At 42.9% G+C, this 21122-nt stretch overlaps 1 protein-coding gene across 5 annotated transcripts in view; it reads left to right on the top strand.

The window, feature by feature from the left end:
• ZNF609 (zinc finger protein 609) overlaps positions 1 to 21122 on the top strand; it is a 183859-nt gene that overhangs the window by 152573 nt on the left and 10164 nt on the right. For all 5 annotated transcript variants that reach the window (XM_077472283.1, XM_077472282.1, XM_077472285.1 and 2 more), the window contains 3 exons: positions 2985 to 3360; positions 9540 to 9715; positions 13155 to 13383. In XM_077472283.1, the coding sequence (XP_077328409.1) occupies positions 2985 to 3360; positions 9540 to 9715; positions 13155 to 13383 (781 nt within the window). The remainder of the gene's footprint in view (positions 1 to 2984; positions 3361 to 9539; positions 9716 to 13154; positions 13384 to 21122) is intronic.

The raw sequence follows: 21122 nt of genomic DNA on the forward strand, positions 1-21122 counted from the left end.
TAACCTCAATCACCAGGGGAGGCACGAGAAGTCGTGCAGCCCAAAAAAGAGGTGAATAATGCTCTAGCTTTGGCAGAACACAACACTCCTTGCCTATCTGCAATTTTAATATTTCAGGCGCACTACTTGAGATGCCAACAATTCTTTCTGGGAGAATGATCTCTTCACCCCGACCTCTTCCTAGCAATATGTCAGATGAGGTGCTCCGGACATGGACTTATTCGCGTCCAGATTCGTTAATAAGGTCGACAACTTTATGTCAAACAAGGCGTCCGCTAGCAGATGGAACAGACGCATTAGTCTTCCCAGGGGATCATTTTTCACTGATCTATGCATTTCCTCCAGCTCTGCTTCTTCTGCGCCTTCTCCACAGGATTAAGCAGGAACTATAGGAGGTGATTCTGGGGGCCCCAGCCTGGTCCCAGAAGATCTTAATTTATCGAGATCATAAAGATGGCAGTAGGAGTCCTTTGGACTCTGCCATTATAGCCAGACCTTCTTGCACAAAGTCCGGTATTTCATCATACCTTACAGACGAAAAATTTAACAGGTTTGACTGTTGAATCCCACTCTATAACTCCTTCGGTAGTGTCTACTTTAACGCCAGGAAACCGGCTTTCAGAAACACTTACTATAGAGTCTGGAAGGCATATGTTTCTTTGTATGGATCCAGGGGTTGGCACCCCAGGAAGTATGTCATAGGCAGGATTCCTGCATATGGGATCTGAAATGAAGCTGGCCTTGACTTTTTTCAAGAGCCAGATCCAGGTTGTGTCGATGTCCTTTTCCTATGGTCTCTTGCTTCCCACTCTTGGTGCGTAGCTTATTCATGGTATAACACGGTTTATCCCTCCCCCTATCAGGGCACCTTTAAATCCTTAGGGTTTAAGATTGGTCTTATCGGCTTTGTTAAATAAGCCGTTTGAACCTTACGAGAAATTCTCTTGGTTCTTTGACAAGAAAGATGATCTTTGTTTGCTTGCCATTTCTTCTGCTAGAAGAGTATCGGAAATAGCGGCTCTGTCTTGTAAGAGCCATATTTCATCATGCATGCATAAGGATGAGGTGGTTTTATGTCCTCATCCTAAAATCCTAAATTCTTACCAAAAGTGGTAACAGGTTTTCATTTAAACCAAGAAATTATTCTTCCTTCTTTCTCCCCAGAAGCCTTAATCTGGGCAAGAGAAAGCATTACAGTCTCTTGATGTATTAAGAGCGATCAGAATCTATTTAAAGACGACCACTCAGGTTCGCAAAACAGTTTTTTTTTTGTACTGCCAGAGGGTCCAAGATATGGACAGGCAGCGTCAAGATCTACTATTTTCCAAATGGATTTGTCAAGTGATTGTTCAAGCTTCAGCTTAAAGAAGAAAATTCTTCCTTCTCAGATTAAGAGCACACTTATCCAGGGCAATTAGTGCCTCTTGGGGGGTGCATCATCAGGCCTCTATAGCTCATATCTGTAAGACCGCAACTTGGTCTTCGGTTCAGACGTTTATCCGATTTTATCAAATCGATATTAAAGGTCATGAGGATATTGCTTTTGGGCACAGCATATACTGCAGGCTGCAGTACGAGTCCTCTGGCCTCCTGTTTCCTTGATTCTGTCTCCTCCCCCCCCCCCCCCCTCTTTCAGTTGCCATTGCTATGGGACATCCCACATAGTTATTACTATGGCTCTGTGTCCCCTGATGTAAGAAAATAAAATAGGATTTTTATAACCGCTTACCTGTAAAATCCTTTTCTTTGATGTACATCAGGGGACTCAGAGGTCCCTCCCTTCTTATACACTTTGATTGCTTGGCTACAAAACTGAGGACTCCCAGTAGTGGGAGGGGTTATATGGGAGAAGTTCACGCTTTTAGGGGCGTGCCAGTGTCCAGCACCTGATGGACAGTAGTAATAACCCACATAGTTATTGCTATGGCTCTTTGTCCCCTGATGTACATCGAAGAAAAGGATTTTACAGGTAAGCTGTTATAAACATCCTATTTTTGTGCATAGTTGAGTCGCTTAGCCTTGTTTTCACATCACAATTTTTCCATTAAAACCATTTCTGGCCAGATTTCTCCGGACAGTAGATGGGTGTACCTGGGTCCCACTGGTTTCTGCCATTTCTGTGCTTATGGCACTGCTAAACATCTTCTGATGTCAGAGAAGTAAGCCCGATGTGTCTTTTAGCTGTCGCATTAAATTTTCTTGGCCTACCACTGCATCTACGGTCCTCAGCTTTGCCCATTTATTTGTTCTTCAAAAACCCCTGAACACCACATCTTGAAACCCCAGTCAGCTTTGAAGTCTTTGCCTGGGAGAGACCTTGCGGATGCAGTTTACTTATCTTGTTAATGTGCTTAGACTTGCCATGGTGTATGACCTGTGACATGAAACAGTCTTCCTCAAGCTTACCTGAGTAGCAGAGTTTGGGTGTTCCTCGACCAGTTTTAAGCCGCCTGCACAACGGTTTCTTTCAGTTAATGATTGTTTTTCAACCAGCATGCAAAATTGATGAGCATTAGCACCTGCTTGGTATTCCTGTTTAATCATACAGCTGACGCTAATCCTACGAAAATTCCTGACTTTGTGTATAGTTTAAGAATTGATGCTGGTTAGAAGCCAAAGGGTAGCCATACCAAATATTGATTTGATTTAGATTTTTCTTCTGTTCGCTCACTTTGCATTTGTAAATTTATTTAAAACATTTAAAATATATATTTTTAAAAGAATTCTTTACAGCATTTCTTTACACCTGACTAAAACTTTTGCACAGTACTGCATATGTGTGTGTATACATGTATGGATATATATAGATTTTGTTTGCTTGAATCCAATGTGTTGTATGCTTGACTCTTCCTTGGGCAGTAGTTTTCATGTTGGTTCAGTAAGAAATTTGAAGCTTGTAATTTAAATCCATTGTGCGCATATGCTCAGCATTGTTTCATGAGGAACTTAAAGATTAAATTTTTTTCCTTTTTAACAATGTTTAGCAGCAGGAGGCAGAATCGCGCATGTGGTCCTATGTTTATCCCAAGTACACAGATGCTTTAAAAGCGGACGATGAAAGATGGAAAGAAGAACGGGAAAGGAAGGTCAAGGAAGAGCGGAGCCGCAGCAAGGAAGCTGCCCCTAAAGAGGAAAGCAAAGAAAGTGTTAATTTGGAAGTGAAGGGACCACAAGCAACGGAGGACCTTCGTGTTCTGCCTAAGGACCACCGTACCAGTACTCATGTTCCTGTGTCATCGCCACTTACTCAACACCAGTCCTATATCCCATATATGCATGGCTATACCTATAGTCAAGCTTATGACCCCAACCATCCAAGCTATCGTGGAATGCCAGCAGTCATGATGCAGAACTACCCAGGTATTGGTTCAGGATGTTTATTTACTCACAGAAGAATTTTGGTTTTCAAGTGTATTTTTATAAATTTGCTGTTTTTTTTTTTTTAGTTTTGGGTAAACTTTAGGTTCCAAGAGCATGTCCTGAAAATGTTAGTGCTAAAAAAAAAAAAAAAGGATTTCACGAACAATACTTAGATGTGTTGTTACAGTAGTACACTGATATATCAACAATCATCTTATGGAAAATTCCACCAAATTAGTTCACTGTCCCAGTGCAGGGTTTGACAGGAATAAAGCACCAGCACATTATTCTTGATTTGATATTTTAAGGCTAGGTTCACGCTTGCTCCGGCTTGCAGCAGGGGGTCCGGTGCGGCCCTGTTAAGATTTTGACTTTGTGAACCGCGTTAATCTTGCTATACCTGCATAGAGGTCTCATGGTGTCTAATGATGCATCTTGATGGCTTTTTATCCTCAATAAAGTAATCATCACTGCTTCATACCTGGGTGTGTGGTCAACCTTTTTTTAAAACCATCATCACTAGGTCCACTTAAGGAAGGGACCCTGTGTGGCCCCAAAACATTGTTTTTATCTAACTTATTTGATATTCCACCAATAAACGTGAAAACCTTCTCATCCTTTTAGGGCCGATTCCCACCTATGCCGTTTGCATATTGCAGGTGCATTTTGCGTTTTTCAATACACGCTTTTGATCCATTGAAGAAACCAAATGCCAGAAAAAAGTCCCTGGCCCTTTCCATAACATACACAGAGGTGAACTACATTCGTAGAAAACCATGTTAAATGGACTGTAGTGTGTTTCTACAAAACTGAAAATGCACAAAAAAATGCATAGGGTGTGAACCAGGCCTTACTATAGTTTGTATGGCACCATGAATTGCTTTTTAACCACGTCAGCCCTGGGAGATTTGGCTGCTCAATGACCAGGCCATTTTTTTTTTACGATGCGGCACTGTCGTTTTACCTGACAATTGCGCGGTCATGCGACTTTGTACCCAAACAATTTACGTTCTTTTTTTTTTCCCCCACAAATATAGCTTTCTTTTGGTGGTATTTGATCATCTCTGTGGTTTTTATTTTTTGCGCTATAAACAAAGATCGACAATTTTGAAAAAACAAACAAAAAAAAACACTATTTTTGCTATAATAAATATCCCCAATTTTTTTTAAAAAAGCGATTTTTTTTTCCTAGGTTTGGGCCATTATGTATTCTTCTACATATTTTTGGTAATCAAAATCACAATAAGCGTATATTGATTGGTTTGTGCAAAAGTTATAGCGTCTATAAAATGGTGGATAGATTTATGGCATTTTTTTGTTTTATTTTGACTGGCAATGGTAGTTTATCTGCGATTTTTTTTTTTTTTTTTTTTTTTTTTTTTATCAGGACTGTGACCTTATGGTAGACAGATTCGGACACTTTTGACACATTTTTTGGGACCATTGGCATTTATACAGCGATCAGTGCTGTATAAATGTAAATTTCACTGGCAGGGAAGAGGTTAACAGGGGGTGATCAAGGGGTTAACTGTGTTACCTAGAGAGTGATTCTAACACTGGGGGAGTGGGACTGACAAGGTGAGGAGACTGATCGCTGTTCATACTCAGTATGAACAATAGATCGCTCTCCTCACGCCTGACAGATCTGTCTGTTTACATTGACAGATCTCCGTTCTGTCTCTGTGTGGAGTGATCGTGGGTGCCTGGCTGTCATCACGACCACTGGGCACGCGCATCGGCTCAGGCGTCACGCCACCCCTAATGGTCAAAAGGCGGACTGATGTACAGTTACGCCAGTTTGCCCAGGAGAGCCAAACTGCCACAGTACAGCTGCGGCGGCTGATCGGGAAGAGGTTAATAAGGCAACATTCAGAGGGTTGTTTAGCACACCCTGCAATTTGCAGTGGCAAGAAATTTTCAAATCTCTGCATCTGAAATGACAGGTGTGTGCGAGTAGCCAGTGATTGTGGAGGTCATAGCTGTATGCACAAAGAATGTATCCAGCATACAGTATATATACGAATCCACTCTGAGAATACCAGGCAGAAGAGATACTGTATATACTATTAGAGGTTGAATCTGTTAAATATAATCAGACTCCAAGTTCAAATTTTTTATTTAAAGAAGAAAAAAAAATGAAAGACAGTTTTGCAGATTTTCAGACAGAACTGTAATATATTATGGATGACTGACTCCCTTGTCATAGGCAGGTGGCTTGATGAAAGCTCCCTGTGTCTGCTATCACTTATGCTGGCCATGCAAAAACAATGTCTTCCTTCAAAATAAAAATACATTTTAAGAACCTTTTGTTCGATTTTCTAATTTTTAGTGGGGTCAATTCGACGTTGGTTTTCTACCACAGTGATGGGAAAATTTGAAGGTGCAGAATAGAAAACTTCTTGTTGAAAGGAATTTTCAGTGTATGCGGTTTTTGTTCAGAAATGACATTCATATTAAAACTGAATGTTAAAAGCAAGAAAAATTTTCAACGACATTCATTGATCAAATGCACAAAGATTTTTGGTATGAATATTCTCATCCGAAAATTGATAAGTATATGGCCATCATAAGGCTCTGTTCAAACCTATGCAGTTTGCTTTTGATCTGTTTCTGCAGTGCTTTTTGCTGTGTGTTTTTGCACGTTTGATTTTGCTGCGATTTGCGTTTTACATTTTTTTGCCAATTTGTTGTAGCAAATTAAAAAACGCAAATCATGGCAACGTTGTGCATTATTTATGCTTTCTTGCCAATTTGTTGTGGCAGATTAAAAAACACAAATCGTGGCAAAAACACACTACTTGCTTTTCTGCAGCTTCTACCTTGAAGCAAAAAAAAAGCACAGTTTTGCGTTTAAAAGTCCCTGACCTTTTCCAACTGCTGAAAAAAAGCATAGATGTGAACGTGTCCCTTAGGAAACCATGTTAAATGAACTGTAGTGCGTTTCGGCATCAAGCACCAAAAACGCATAGGTGTGAACCAGACCTAAGATGTTTAGTAGAAGCAGCATGCTTTTTTTTTTTTTTCTGTCACCTGACAAAATGGGGTTAAAAAAACTAAAATTAGCCCTTTATAGTACAAAAAGATCAGATACTCCCTACTATAAGAGATTAATTTATACTATGAAACAGTGAAAACATATATTTTATATATATACACGCACACGCACACGCACACGTACACACTACACCCAGAAGTAGGATATATGGGCATTTAACTAGGAGTCAGAGAATCTATATGAAGGGTGGAAGGGAGATGGAAATCTTTTATGTTAAAGTAGTACTAAACGTCTTTAACCCCTTTCCAACCAGCCGCCGCAGTACAACCGGCTCCCCTGGGCGAACTGACATAGCTATACGTCAGTTCTTCTTTTGACCACTAGGGGGCACACGCCTGCAACTCCAGAGCCGATGCGTGTGACCGTCGGACGCGAACGCTCCACATAGAGACAGAACGGAGATTTGTCAATGTTAACAGACAGATCTGTCTGCTGTCAGGGGTGAGGAGGAGCAATCTGTTGTTCATACTATGTATGAACAACAATCGCTCTCCTCACCCAGGCAGTCCCATCCTCCCACAGTTAGAATCACTCCCTATTTATCACAGTTAACCCGTTGATCGCCCCCTACTGTTAACCCCTTCCCTGTCAGTCACATTTACACAGTAATCTGCATTTTAGCACTGATCTCTTTATAAGTGCCACTTATTTCTACTATAAGTGTAATGGCGGCGATCAGCGATTTTTATTGTGACTGCGACATTATGGCAGACACGTCAGACATTTTTGACACATTTTTGGGACCATTGTCATTTATACAGCAATCAGTGCTATACAAATGCACTGATTCCTGTGTAAATGACACTGGCAGTGAAGGGGTTAAGTGTGTCCTAGGGGAGTGTTACTAACTGTGGGGGGCTGGGCTGTGTGTTAGTGAACACTGATCTCTGCTCCAATCACAGGGAGCAGAGATCAGTGTCACTTGTTGTTAGGCAGAACGGGGAGATGCTGTTTACATCGGTATCTCCCCGTGAGACGATCGCGGGTATCCCCATGGCGATCGAGTCTATGGGATCAGCGACCGGCCTCACGGGGGTCCCGACCGTCGCGCACACGCAATGGCAGGGCAGCAGTTTCAACTGGACGTATCTGTACGGCAGTTTGCCTGCCCGTGCCATTCTGCCAACGTACATCGTCGTGCACTGGTCGGGAACTGGTTAAAGTGTTTTTTTTTTTTTGTTTTGTTTTTTAACAAACATGTTATACTTGCCTGCTCTGTGTAACGATTTTGCACAGAACAGCCATGATTCTCCTCTTCTGGGGTCCCCCAACGACTCTTCTGGCTCCTCCTGCCCTCAAAATGCCCTAATAGCAAGCTGCAAAGTATAGTATAGAGAGGCCCTATAGCTAAGTAAAAAAGACATCAGCCTTTAGATAATAATGCATTCTGTAGGCAGGCCAACTAATCTCCTGGCTGATTAATCAATTATGAAAATACTTTACAACTATTTTCATAATCGATTACCGTATATACTCGAGTATAAGCCGAGATTTTCAGCCCCTTTTTTTAGACTGAAAGTGCCCCCCTCGGCTTATACTCGAGTCACCGCCGTTTGTCTACCCGATCTGCGTGTCGTGCAGACAGACGGCGGCCATTCCACTATTCAAAAGCCGCGCCTCCCTGTCTGTGATAGGCGGAACACTCAATTTCCCAGCAGTCAGTGGTCCGCCTATCACGGACATCCGCTCATCCTCATACTACGGACGAGGATGAGAGGATGTTCGTGATAGGCGGAACACTGACTGCTGGGAAATTGAGTGTTCCGCCTATTACAGACGGAGGCGCGGCTTTTGAACAGTGGAATGGCCGCCGTCTGTCACAGACGAGAAGAGGTGCGGCGATCCTGGCATGTTTTTACATGCAGATCGCTGCAGAAGGACAAAGAGACACAGGGATGGACGGACACACAGGGAGGGACGGACACACAGGGACGGACACACAGGGACGGACACACAGGGATGGACAGGCATGTCTCACCCTCGGCTTATACACGAGTCAATAAGTTTTCCCATTTTTTTTGTGGTAAATTAGGGGCCTCGGCTTATATTCGGATCGACCTATACTCGAGTATATGCGGTAGTTGTTAAGGCCCTAGAATCCGTTTTGGTAAAAAAAAATGTTTTCAATTTCAGTAAGTAATCATAATGTTTTTAAAAACTATGGTAACACTGCATTGCTCCGGTCACAGTATGTTACAGAAAAAAAATTTTTTTATTTTTATTAAACATTATTGTAATTGTACTGTCCTTATGTTGTAAAGCGCTGCATAAACTGTTGTGTTATAAATCCTGTATTATAATATAATAATAATTTCAAAAAATTTAAAATTATCACTGCCACATCAGTTATATAATTAGGCTGTACTGCGCTAGTGACAGTATAAAAGAAAAAAAAATCTTTTATCTATTACATTTGAAAAAAAGTGAAAAGTGTCAACGGATAACTTCACATTAAAGAAAATAAAAATGTACGTTTTTTTTGCAGGTAAATAAAATGTAATTTTTTTTTTTTTTTTTTGGAGCCTGTAAAGCTTTGCACCAGCGATCAGCATGTCACTAGGGCCGTGCAGGACTCCTGCTGATCTGTCAGTGTATCTGTGTGCCATACATCCCGTATGGGCAAGCAGATACACTGACGGGAAGAATCAATGAACTTTCATGGCGGACAACAGCGCTGTGGTAGATCATTGACAACTACAAGCCGACAGCCACAAAGGAAGTAGAAGCTTGTAGTTTACACAGAGCTTTGTGAATGAATGACATGGTCGTGTGGGTGGAGCCTCACACAGCCACACTGATTTCAAAAAGTGACAGCTAGTCTGGGAAACTTCTACCCATACTGCCACCACAGGGAATGCAGGCAGTGGCTGCAGCATTGGCAAGATGCTACATGTTCCACCCTACAAAATGGTGTAACTTAACATGTTCCCAAAGGTGAACTTCTCCTTTAAATCAAAAACTGTAAACATATATGAACATTGATTAACTTTATTATGCTTTTCATTTTCCATCTGTTATCTTAAATCATTTGACGTGTGGACCTAAAATTTATTTTGATGCAATACTTTAATAAAAAATTTTTTCTTTTTTTCATATTCTTCCTTTTTTTTTTTTTTTTTTTTAGGTTCTTATCTCTCCTCCAGTTATCCTTTCTCCCCATATGGCAACAAAGTTTCTAGTAGCGAGGAATCGGAGAAATCCCGAACCAGTCCAAGTGTCAGCTGTAAACCCACCTCTGAATCCAAAGCACTTGATATTTTACAACAGCATGCTAGCCATTACAAAAGCAAATCTCCAACGGTAAGTGCAGTTTTTTCATTTTTTTGTGTTACAACTAATGTGAGGGCTTGCATGACTGTAGCTGTAAAGAGAACCAGTCACTTTTAGTACATAACTTGAGTGTTTAATGTGTTTGTGTCATAACTATAATTAAAGTAGAACTATGGGCAAAACTTTTTTTTTTTATTATTATTTATTTATTTATTTTCATTTTTGATAGACTAAGGGAGGGTTGTAACTAGAGGTCGACCGATATGGGTTTTTCTCTGGCCGATGCCGATATTTAGAAATCATGGCGGCCGATAGCCGATATATGATGCCGATTTTTTTGGGCCGATATGTTAGGCCGATTTTATTTTATTTATTTTTAATCCCCCTTGATCTAACACACCTTTCCCACTGGGGCGTTTTTTAAGGTGCTTTTGGGCTAAAAATAGCGCCTGTAAAGTGCCTGCAAAATGGCTCTCCTGCAGTCTGTGTGAAAGACAGAGTGCTTTCACACTGAGGCGATGCGCTGGCAGGATCTTAAAAAAAAAAGTCTTGCAAGCAGCACGTTTGGAGTGGTGTATACCGCTCCTCCACCACTCCTGCCCATTGATATGAATGGGCACCACTGCCGAAGCGCATGCAATGCGATTTGGCAGCGGTGCTTCATGGGCGCATTTAACCTCTTCCTTGGCCGCTAGCTGGGTTATATGTGCCCCACTAGCAGCCAAATAGCACCGCTAAAATGATGGTAAAGAGCCGCTAAAACTTGCGTTTTACCATCAACGTCTGCCCGCTCCAGTGTGAAAGCAGCCTTCATAAGTGATGCAGAAAATTTCTTACACTTAAAGCGGAGGTCCACCCTAAAATGGACCTTCCGCTCATCGGATTCCTCCCCCCCTCCGGCGCCACAATTGGCACCTTTCAGGGGGGAGGGGGGTGCAGTTACCTGGATAATCCAGGTAACTGCACCCACTTTCGGGCTAGCTCTCTGCGGAAAGGGGCGTACATTACGCCCCTTTCCGCAAGTGCCCGCCCCCTTCCGCAAGTGCCCCGCTGCCTGCTGGGAAACACACAGATCCCAGAGGCAGCGGGGACTGTCCTCATTGCGCAGCGCGGCTCGCGCATGCGCAGTAGGGAACCGGGAAATTAAGCCGAAAGGCTCCATTTCCTGATTCCCATACCCAAGATGGCGGCGGCAGCACTCGAGTGTCGATCTAGAGATCGGCTTCGGGTGCCGACATCGCGGGCGCGCTGGACAGGTAAGTGTCACTATTTTAAAAGTCAGCAGCTGCAGTATTTGTAGCTGCTGGCTTTTAAAAAAAAAAAAAAAAACGCGGAGCCCCAGCGGACTCCCGCTTTAAACATTTATTAAACAAAACAAACCTCCAATCAGTTTACTTGTATGTATGATCTAGATTAAAAAAACGGGTAGTCAAAACTTTTGGACAAAAAAAAAAAAAAATGGGCTAACTTTACTGTTTTTATTTTATTTTTATTTTTTAAATGGTGTATTTTTTTCCCAAAAAAATGCATTTGAAAGACCTCTGTGCAAATGCCGTGTGACATAAAATATTGCAACAACCGCTATTTTATTCCCTAGGATCTCTGCTAAAAAAATATATATAATTTTTGGGGGGGTCTAAGTGATTTTCTGGCAGAAAATACAGGATTTTTACTTGTAAGCAACAAGTGTCAAAAAAGATTTAGTCTTTAAATGGTTAAACTGAGAACTTCTACACAGAGATGACTTCATTCATTCAGTGTAAACATTGTATCATTTAGTTCTTTTCTTGGCAGTCTGCCCAGAGAGGAGGAAAGTGTTGCTATGACGACTCAGGCAACTCACACTGACTTCTTACAGAAGTCATTTCAAAGTCCCGCTGTAGAATCGGCTTTTTATCAACACAATCGGCCGATGCCGATTATTTAAAAAACGGCAAATATCGGCCGGCCGATATATCGGTCGACCTCTAGTTGTAACCCCTGTCAGATTTTTTTTTTCTCTGACATTTGTGTCCTATTGCAGAGATTTCTCTTCACTTCCTGTCCCATAGCCAAACAGGAAATGAGGGGAAATCCCTGCAAATTAAGGGAATTCCTTGGGGACACCCAGGTCACCAGAATTACTGTGCCCATTGAAAGATTTCCCCTTTCTTACTTTTCTGGGGACAACCCAAAATGTGTGATTTTCTTTTACTTTCACCTTCAATGATAATGGTAAACAGGAAAAATAGAGATGGTGAATCTCCCTAATGGGAGCACAGACGGCAATAAAAACTGATAGGTGTTGAAATCTCTCTCCACTCTATCCAAAACGAAAAAAAACGTTTTGCCTTTAGTTACACGGTGATCTCCAACCTGCGGTCCTTTGCTTGCCTTTACACGACCCTTGCAGCACTATTCCTCCCACTGACACCAACTATGGGCTACTATTCCTCCCACTGACATCAATGATGTGGCAATATTTCTCCCACTGACTCCAATGATGGGGCACTATTCCTCCCACTGACACTAATGATGGGGCACTATTCCTCCCACTGACACTAATGATGGGGCACTATTCCTCCCACTGACACCAAATATGGGACACTATTTCTCCCACTGACACCAATGATGTGGCAATATTTCTCCCACTGACACCAATGATGTGGCAATATTTCTCCCACTGACACCAATGATGTGGCAATATTTCTCCCACTGACACCAATGATGTGGCAATATTTCTCCCACTGACACTAATGATGGGGCACTATTCCTCCCACTGACACCAATGGTGGGGCGCTATTACTCCCACTTAAATCAATAACGGGCGCTATTACTTCCACTGACATCAATGGCAGGACACTATTCCTCCTACTAACACCAACAATAGGATACTATTCCTCCTACTAACACCAATGATTGGACATTGTTACCGATGCCAAAACATTTTCTGCTCCTAGTGGCCACAGTCCGGCCCCTCTAAAGTCTAAAGGATAATAAACTGGCACTTTGTTTAGTAAGTTTGGAGTCCCCTGCTTTAAGATTTGTGATTTGTGTGGGTAGTGGTAGTGTTAGGCTAAAGCTGTGCAGAATTTAGCATCACAGAACCTAAGGGGTTTGAATGCTAGTTTAATATTTTGCCTACATACCAAGTGTGCTCATTACAGACCTACAATACCATACAGATTTTTTTTTAACAGCTTTGTAAAATGCTGTTCTTGTGTCTAGGGTATTCTGTCTACTTGAATACATAGTTCTAAACCTTAAAACAATAATTGTCATTTATATTTTAGTTTTGAAGTAGGAGTGCATCCTAATAATGCAGATGACAATTTGAATAATGTACCCTTGTAACGGTCATGTATAACATTCCATGTGTTCTCCATTTTGATTGACGTGTTGATAACAGTTTCATTGATACTTAAAATGAAAGATAAATGAATTGCCACCTAATAATGTCACTTTATCTTCTTCTTTTCTGTACATAAAGATCACAGATAAATCCCCCCAGGACCGTGATCGAGGGGGCTGCAGTCTATCAGGTGCTTCTACAGCAGGTGGCTGCAGTAGTATGGGGGCACCAGACCGAGGTGTAAGTGACAGGAGTTCAGAAAGGCCCCGAACCTCCCCATCCCAAAGGTTAATGTCCACACACCATCACCACCATCATCTTGGATACTCCCTTTTGCCTGGCCAGTATCAACTGCCATATGGCGCAGGTAATGTACTCTTCACATTCCATGCAATTTCTGTAAGGTCAAGAAGTCAATTTTGTTTCCACCCCCATTGTTAAAATATTGTAGGATGTGGAGTCCATTCTAGACAGTCTGTTAACATTAACCAGTGTGTTTATTATTCATCTTTCCAAAAAGTTCTTGTTGACCCTAGCAAATTGATTATTTAAATTTTTTTGATCCCATGGCAAGAAATGTAAACATTTCTTGCCATGGGAAAGACAAATTTTATTTCCCCTACTAACGTCTTGTTGCTGTGTCCCCATTTTAGGGACTTCCCCCCCTTACTTTCTGTTCAGTTTAACATCAGTCAGGGGGAAATGAGGGGAAATCTTCCAACAGAAAAGGGATAAAAGGAAAAAATACGTTTAACGAGCCCAGAAAACTGAAACAAAGAGTTTGGGCTGAAATTGGCCTTTATATTCAGTAACGTGGTTAAGGCTGGGTTCACACTGCTGCGGGGGGAGATCCGGATGTGATTCGCACCGCAAATCACATCCGATCTCCGTAGCGATGCGAGTACAGCCATACAGATAGTATGGCTGAATTCGCAGCGCTCCCGCAGCAAACTCGCACGGGACCCTTTTTTTGGTCCGCAACAGAATCGGATCGCATGGGGGTTCACACCATGCGATCCGATTCCTGTGCGAGTCGGCAGATCGCACTGCAATTTGCGGACGGATCTGGGGGTGTCATTAACATAACATTGACACTCCCAGCCGTCCGCATAGGGCAGTGTGAACTGCCGGCGGGAGGTGTGCGATGCGGGAAAACGCCGCGGATTTGCGGCGTTCCCGCATCGCAGCGGTGTGAACCCGGCCTTAAGGCTTGGTGTTTTGATTTTCAAATATTTATTTTAGCAGTCTTTAGATTTAGAATACTTTATTAATCCAAAAGCTAAATCTGTGTTTCCTCACAGCTTTATTACTGTTCACAAAACAAATCCAATCCGCACTGCTTAATCATTACCAATGGGGAAAAAAGAAAAATCTATGTCCAGGCTTAAGTGTCTCCACACCTTCACTGCAGCAGCATACATAATAGCATAGCCAGCAACTTGATATCTTCGAAAATAGGGCAGTTTTTATCAGCTACATTGTCTATACAGGATAAAATACGCTAACGCTTATTTTGTATGTATGTATAAACACACCACCACCATTTCTCTAAATAAATGAAAAAACAGGTGAAGAAAGCCCATTGGGTTGAACAGTGACATAAACAACATTGCAGATATATATATATACGCACGCACACACACATACACACACGCACGCTCCCTAGTTATCTCTTGCCTTGACTATTGCAACTCCCTTCTCATTAGGCCTACCTCTCCATAGGCTATCCCCTCTTCAGCCTATCATGAATGCTGCTGCCAGACTCATCTACCTTACCAACCTACTGCTCAGTGTCTGCCGCCAATCCCTATACCTGCTCCTGATCGCCCAGCAAATTAAATTCAAAATACTAACCACAACGTACAAAGCCATTCACAACTCTGCCCCGAGCTACATCGCCAATCTTGTCCCTAAATATCACCCAAACCATCCTCTCTGCTCCTCTCAAGACCTCCTGCTCTCAAATTCCCTTGTCTCCTCCTCCCATGCTCTTCTCCAGGATTTCTTCAGAGCCTATACCATCCTCTGGAATGCTCTACCTCAATCTGTCCGGCTATTTCCTACTCTAGCTGCCTTCAGGCTGTTCCTAAAACTCATCTCTTCAGGGAAGCCTATCATGCCTCCAACTAATCTTTTACCATTTCCGTCAGCTTATTCCCCACAGTTAAAACTATTTGTACCACCCTGTTAGATTGTAAGCTCTTTTGAGCAGGGCCGTCTTAAACCTCCTGTATTTTATTGTTTTGTAACTGTATTGTCTCCCTTTTATATTGTAAAGCACGGTGTGAACTAGGGGTGCAACGGATCGTCACCGATCCGTGATCCGAACAGGTCACCCGCTGGGATCGCCACATGCCGTGATCCACAAAGCGCTCCGCGGTCTCGGCCTTAGGAAAGGCCGTGGCTTCGGCCTAGCTCCGAAGCAGCGGCCATCTTTCTACATCCAGGCTGTTTACACTGTGATCGCTCCGACGGAGCGATCACTTGTACACAAGCCGGTGTCATGTCATGACGCTGGTTCCTCTCTCCCCTCTCTGTACTAATCTGTACAGTGGAGGGGAGAGATCCAGAGATGGAGGCAGCCATCCCTCCATACCCAGCAATACTCTAGCAATACCCTGCCAATACTCTAGCAATACCCTGGCAATACCCTGCCTGCCAATACTCTAGCAATATTAAGCCAATACCCTGCCTGCCAATACTCTAGCAATACTCAGCCAATACCCTGCCTGCCAATACTCGGCATTGCGCTGCCTGCCAATACTCGGCGATGCGCTGCCTGCCAATACTCGGCGATGATGCGCTGCCTGCCAATACTCGGCGATGATGCGCTGCCTGCCAATACTCGGCGATGATGCGCTGCCTGCCAATACTCGGCGATGATGCGCTGCCTGCCAATACTCGGCGATGATGCGCTGCCTGCCAATACTCGGCGATGATGCGCTGCCTGCCAATACTCGGCGATGATGCGCTGCCTGCCAATACTCGGCGATGATGCGCTGCCTGCCAATACTCGGCGATGATGCGCTGCCTGCCAATACTCGGCGATGATGCGCTGCCTGCCAATACTCGGCGATACCCAGCCATGCTCAGCCGTACCCAGCCATTCGCAGCCGTACCCAGACATACTCGGCCAATATTACAGTGGGGGAGATTGTGGATATTACAGTGGGGACTATATGGTGGTGGAATTTTCACAGGTTTTTGCAAATTAAATTATTATTTGCTAATCCGAAAAATGATCCGATCCGTGACTCTGATCCGAGGAACGATCCGATCTGTGAGTTTTTTGATCCATTGGACCCCTAGTGTGAACTGTTGGCAGTATACACAGTGGCTTGAAAAAGTATTCATACCCCTTGAAATCTTCCACATTTTGTCAGGTTACAACCAAAAACTTAAATGTATTTTGTGATTTTATGTAATAGACCAACACAAAGTGGCACATAGTTGTATAGTGGAAGGAAAATGATAAATGGTTTTCAAAATTTTTGTTTTCTTTTTTCAATAAAAATTTTTTTTTCCACTTTAAGACCATTGTGCGCTTCTGTCATCCAATGGTATGGAGTTGCGTTTGGGCTGGAAACAGTGTGCAGGCAATTCATTTTTGTTGGCAACATATTATCCTACACGCACACACACGATAAGATAAGTTTGTAGGATCAATTTGTGAGGATACGAAATTATAAGAACTTATCATCCACGGTAGCCCATGAGTAATTTTATATTACTGTTTATGCCACTGTAGAGAAGTTTTTTCATGTGTGGAAATTTAAAGTGGTTGTAAACCCACATGAAAAAAAAGACCTGCAAGACAAAGGCATAATGAGCTAGTATGCATAGCATACAAGATCATTATGTAATACCTGAGATCGAAGCCCCCACTGCGGTGCTTGTACACCGCACCAGCCGGCGACAGTTCTACCCGGAGTTAATTCCGGGTATCATGGCTCAGCACTGTGACTGCCATGTGCACGGGTGCCACCAGTAACTGCACACACTGAAGTAAACGGCATGTACATGCCATTACTTCAGTGCGCATATCCCGATGACATCAGCACATGCAGATGCAGGGGATTTCTCCTAAACCGTGTAGGTTTAGGCGATATCCGGGGTAGCTACAGGTAAGCCTTATTATAGGCTTACCTGTAGCAAACAGTGAATTGTAAGGGTTTAAAGCAGTATTAGACACAAAAACAAACCTTAATTATATTGCAGCTAAGCACTTCTTAGATGTGATTGCTGCATTTGTTTTCTTTGTTATGCTTTCCTTTTTATTTTTGATTTTTATCTGGTGTTCCTGCCATTAAGTTAGTAGTTTTTCAACAGAACAAGTTCTCCTACAGATATATCAGTTACAGCGATGAGACAAGCAATTTAATACTGACAAGGGTGATTACAATGGTCTGCTTTCATCTATTTATGTAAAACTTTTATCTAAAAAAAAAAGTGTTTGCTGTAACAGTTTAGAGTATTAGCTGGAAATTAACTTCAGCTTGTTGGTGTAATTAAACCTGCTGGTACATTTAACACTCCCTCCCCTAGATTAACAATACTGCTGTCCAAAGGTGTCCATGTACTCATCCAACCAGAGTGGGCAACTCTAATACAGAAGGTGTGTTAATGGCTAGATCACCAGGTGAAAACCAAGGAGGGGGAGGGGGGGGGGGGGTGGACTAAGAAAACCAAAAGCAGCCACACCAAATCGAAGGATTGGTAGGTAAAGATGAGCTGCAATATATTACTTTTTTGTTTTGGGGTTATTACCGCTTTAATATTCAAAGATTTAGTTCCTCTAAGCCAGGAGTGTCCTACTCCATTTCATCGCAGGCTGCATCAGCATTACGGTTGCCCTTTAATATATATATATACTTTTCGTCATAAATAATTGCCTCTGCATTTGATTATTACAAATTTTAGTAATAACTTAAGCTATTAAGTGTAAAGTTACAGGCTTGTGAACTAGCAAGCACAATGCTGACCACGTACCTGGCGGTAAACAGTGGCACCACTTCCTGATTGGCCAAAAGGAGGATCAGTGTTTCAATAGAGACCATACATTCGGTATTGTAACACACCTGGGTAGGCTCGTAGCGCAGTGCTCTGCGCCCCGAGCCCAACCCTATTTTGAAGCCTATTGGGGCCACCCCATTGGAATTCATACATCCGGCATCCTGAAAGGGGCCGGGTGCGTGGCTGGGGGGGTGGTGCCCCTAATCATGTCAATGATTTTCTCATTAACACAAGTGCCACTGTTGACGAGGACAAGGCTGGAAATTACTCTGTAATGCTGATCGAGTTAAAATAGCAGACTGGAAACTTTAAAGAAGATGTCCAGCCTGAGCTTTTTAGGCTGGGCTTCTCCTATTAGTCACAGGAGTGCAATTAGTTTTGCTCCCCGCCCCTCTACAGCTCAGAGCTCCAATGTGCGCAGAGGAGCAGAGCAGGAGAGATGCTAACTGACAGGCAGCATTTCTCTGCTCGGGGAGGTGAGAGAACCGAGCCATTGGCGATGTGCGATGGCTTGGTTCTCCGTGAAGAGGCGGCAGGGGACAGGTGCAGCAATCGGTCTGATGCTGCATCCACCTAGGTAAGTATGAATCTATAAAAAAAACAAAAAAAACATCTCTTTTAAAAGGATTGTGGTGCTTGAAATCATTGTTCTTCCTGTATTAACCATGGTTACCTGCAAGTGGTTGTAAACCCTTACAAACCACTTTGACCTACAGGTAAGCTTAGATTAAGGCTTACCTGTAGGTCCAAGAAATATCTCCTAAACCTATACGGTTTAGGAGATATTTACCTGAAGACAGCCACCGCTGTCTACGGCGCATGCGCCCTAGACAACGACACACTGGGCAGGCCGCAGATCGCGGGAGTGACGTCATTGTGGCTCCGGCGAATCACAGTGAGAAGTCACTCTGGGATACGTGGCAGCGGCGAAGAGGAAGACGGAGGACTGCTTCGGGGGCTTCGTTCTCAGGTAAGTTATTCATAATGAGCCCTCTTTAAGGAGGGCTATGGGGCAGTAACTCTGAGGGACTGTAGGGTCTTTGCTGCCTTTTGGAAGTACTGAGATGTGAACCAGCAGCACCTCTGGGGGAATAGTATTGCCCTCGGCTATGGAGTTAGTATACATAGGGGTCACCAAGAGGGGACATAAATCCTTATAAGTACGCCTTGGTGTATCCATCAGCTCCAGCGTGGCACATTTATCTGTGATCAAGGGAGGAACATCGGCCGAAGCCAGATATTCCTGGATGGCCATGGATCTGGGCTCCTGAGCATTCAGGGGCAGGTCAGGGGTTAAGTTGTACAGTTGGGAGCAATATTCCTGAAACTCTAAGGCAATTTTAGAAGACTGGCCCACAATTTCGACTGAGGGGCAGTGAAGCTTCTGCACGTATGCCTCAGCGTGCGTCTTTCAAAGAGCCCTTGCGAGCATACAACCACATTTATTGCCATGTTCATAGTATTTATGAGACGTGTCTAGCTTGCTTACGTGCTTGGCGATCTAACAACCGCAAGAACAGTTCCCTCAGTTTCTTCAGTGCCTCAGGGTCTCCACTATGTTTATGTTGGAGATCTGCCTTTTGGAGGGTATCAAGAACCTTTTTGGAATTTGCTTGACGCGTTTTTTTATAGCTTGGAGCATAAAGAGATCAGTTCCCCTCTGACTAGCACCTTGTGACCCTCCCACACTATACCTTTACTGAGGTCTTCTGTGGTGTTTTGTTTGAAATGAGTTATGGCATCCGCTACCCTAGCTGCCACTGCAGTATCATCCAACAGGTTCTTGTTTAGCCTCCACATCCAGGCCCTGAGGGTGCCAGACGGTAAGGTGAAAGCCATCGTTACCAGAGCGTGATCAGATATTATGTTCCCAATGGAAGCAGACTGCAGAAGCTCGAGTGTAGGGTGGTCTACATAGATGTGATCCAATTGGGTATATACATTGTGTACTTTGGAGTAGTAACTAAAGCCCCTGCCCGTGGGGTGAAGCACCCTCAAACTATCGATCAGGAGGTGTGACTGAAGGGCCTAGCGAAATTTTTTGAGGAAGGCATAAGAGCATGAGGGTCGGGTGTGGGACATGTCAAGTAGCGCTGCATGATTAATCGTCAAGAATCGTTATTGCAATCTTTACTAAAGTGTTCCCCAATACTTTCTATACAAAGAATTCTCTTTGCTTTTCTGAAGCCACAGCCATCAAAAGAAAGGAAGGAAATAGAATCAAAACATTCTTTACCAGTTGAACTTAAGTATAAGCATTGTAACAATTTGTTAATGGAATAGACTTTGTGTGTAAGTGAAAAAAGTTTAAACACTAAACCTTTTTCTGACATTTGTTGGTTTCAAGTTAAAATCTTTTTTTTTTTTTTTGCTAGAAAATTACTTATAACCTCCAAACATTATATGTAGTTATATGCAGTTTTTTGGGAATAAATTACTTTCATTAGTTAAATTTTTTTTTATAAATAACCAGTACAGTTAGCCCTTTTTTTTTTTTTTTTTGTATAATGTTAAAGATTTTACGTTGCAAGAATCGTGATCTTCTTATTCTAAGCAAAAAAATTGGGATTCTCATTTTGGCCAGAATCGTGCAACTCTAGTGTCAAGTAAGGGGTCAGGACTGACATTAAAATCACCACCGAGGACTAAGAAACCTCCCTTAAAGGGGTTCTGCACTCATAATAAAACATTTGCCCATTCTGTTGCCTCTAGTTCAAATATTTCATAATGCCACCTGTTTTTTTTTTTTTTGGATTCACCTACCTTTTGTAATCTGTAGTAATTTATTTTAAACCCCTGCGGCGATGGGCGGTCTCTTGCGGGGATCAGCGTCATTTCCTGCTGAAGCCCGCACTGTCTCCTGGGATCTCGTTGAAGTAATCCCAGGAGACATTGCGGCTAATGCACCCGACATCTCGCGAGATTTCGGGTGCTACAGCCGACATCTCGCGTGATTTGGGTTATTACAGCCGAGATCTCGCGAGATCTCGGCTGTGATAACCCAAATCACGCGAGATGTCGGCTGTAGCACCCGAAATCTCGCGAGATGTCGGGTGCATTAGCCGCAATGTCTCCTGGGATTACTTCAACGAG

This window comes from Lithobates pipiens, unplaced genomic scaffold (assembly GCF_037356315.1).
Source record: "Lithobates pipiens isolate NorthernLeopardFrog02 unplaced genomic scaffold, aLitPip1_a1.2 Scaffold_8, whole genome shotgun sequence".
Classification (NCBI taxonomy): domain Eukaryota; kingdom Metazoa; phylum Chordata; class Amphibia; order Anura; family Ranidae; genus Lithobates; species Lithobates pipiens.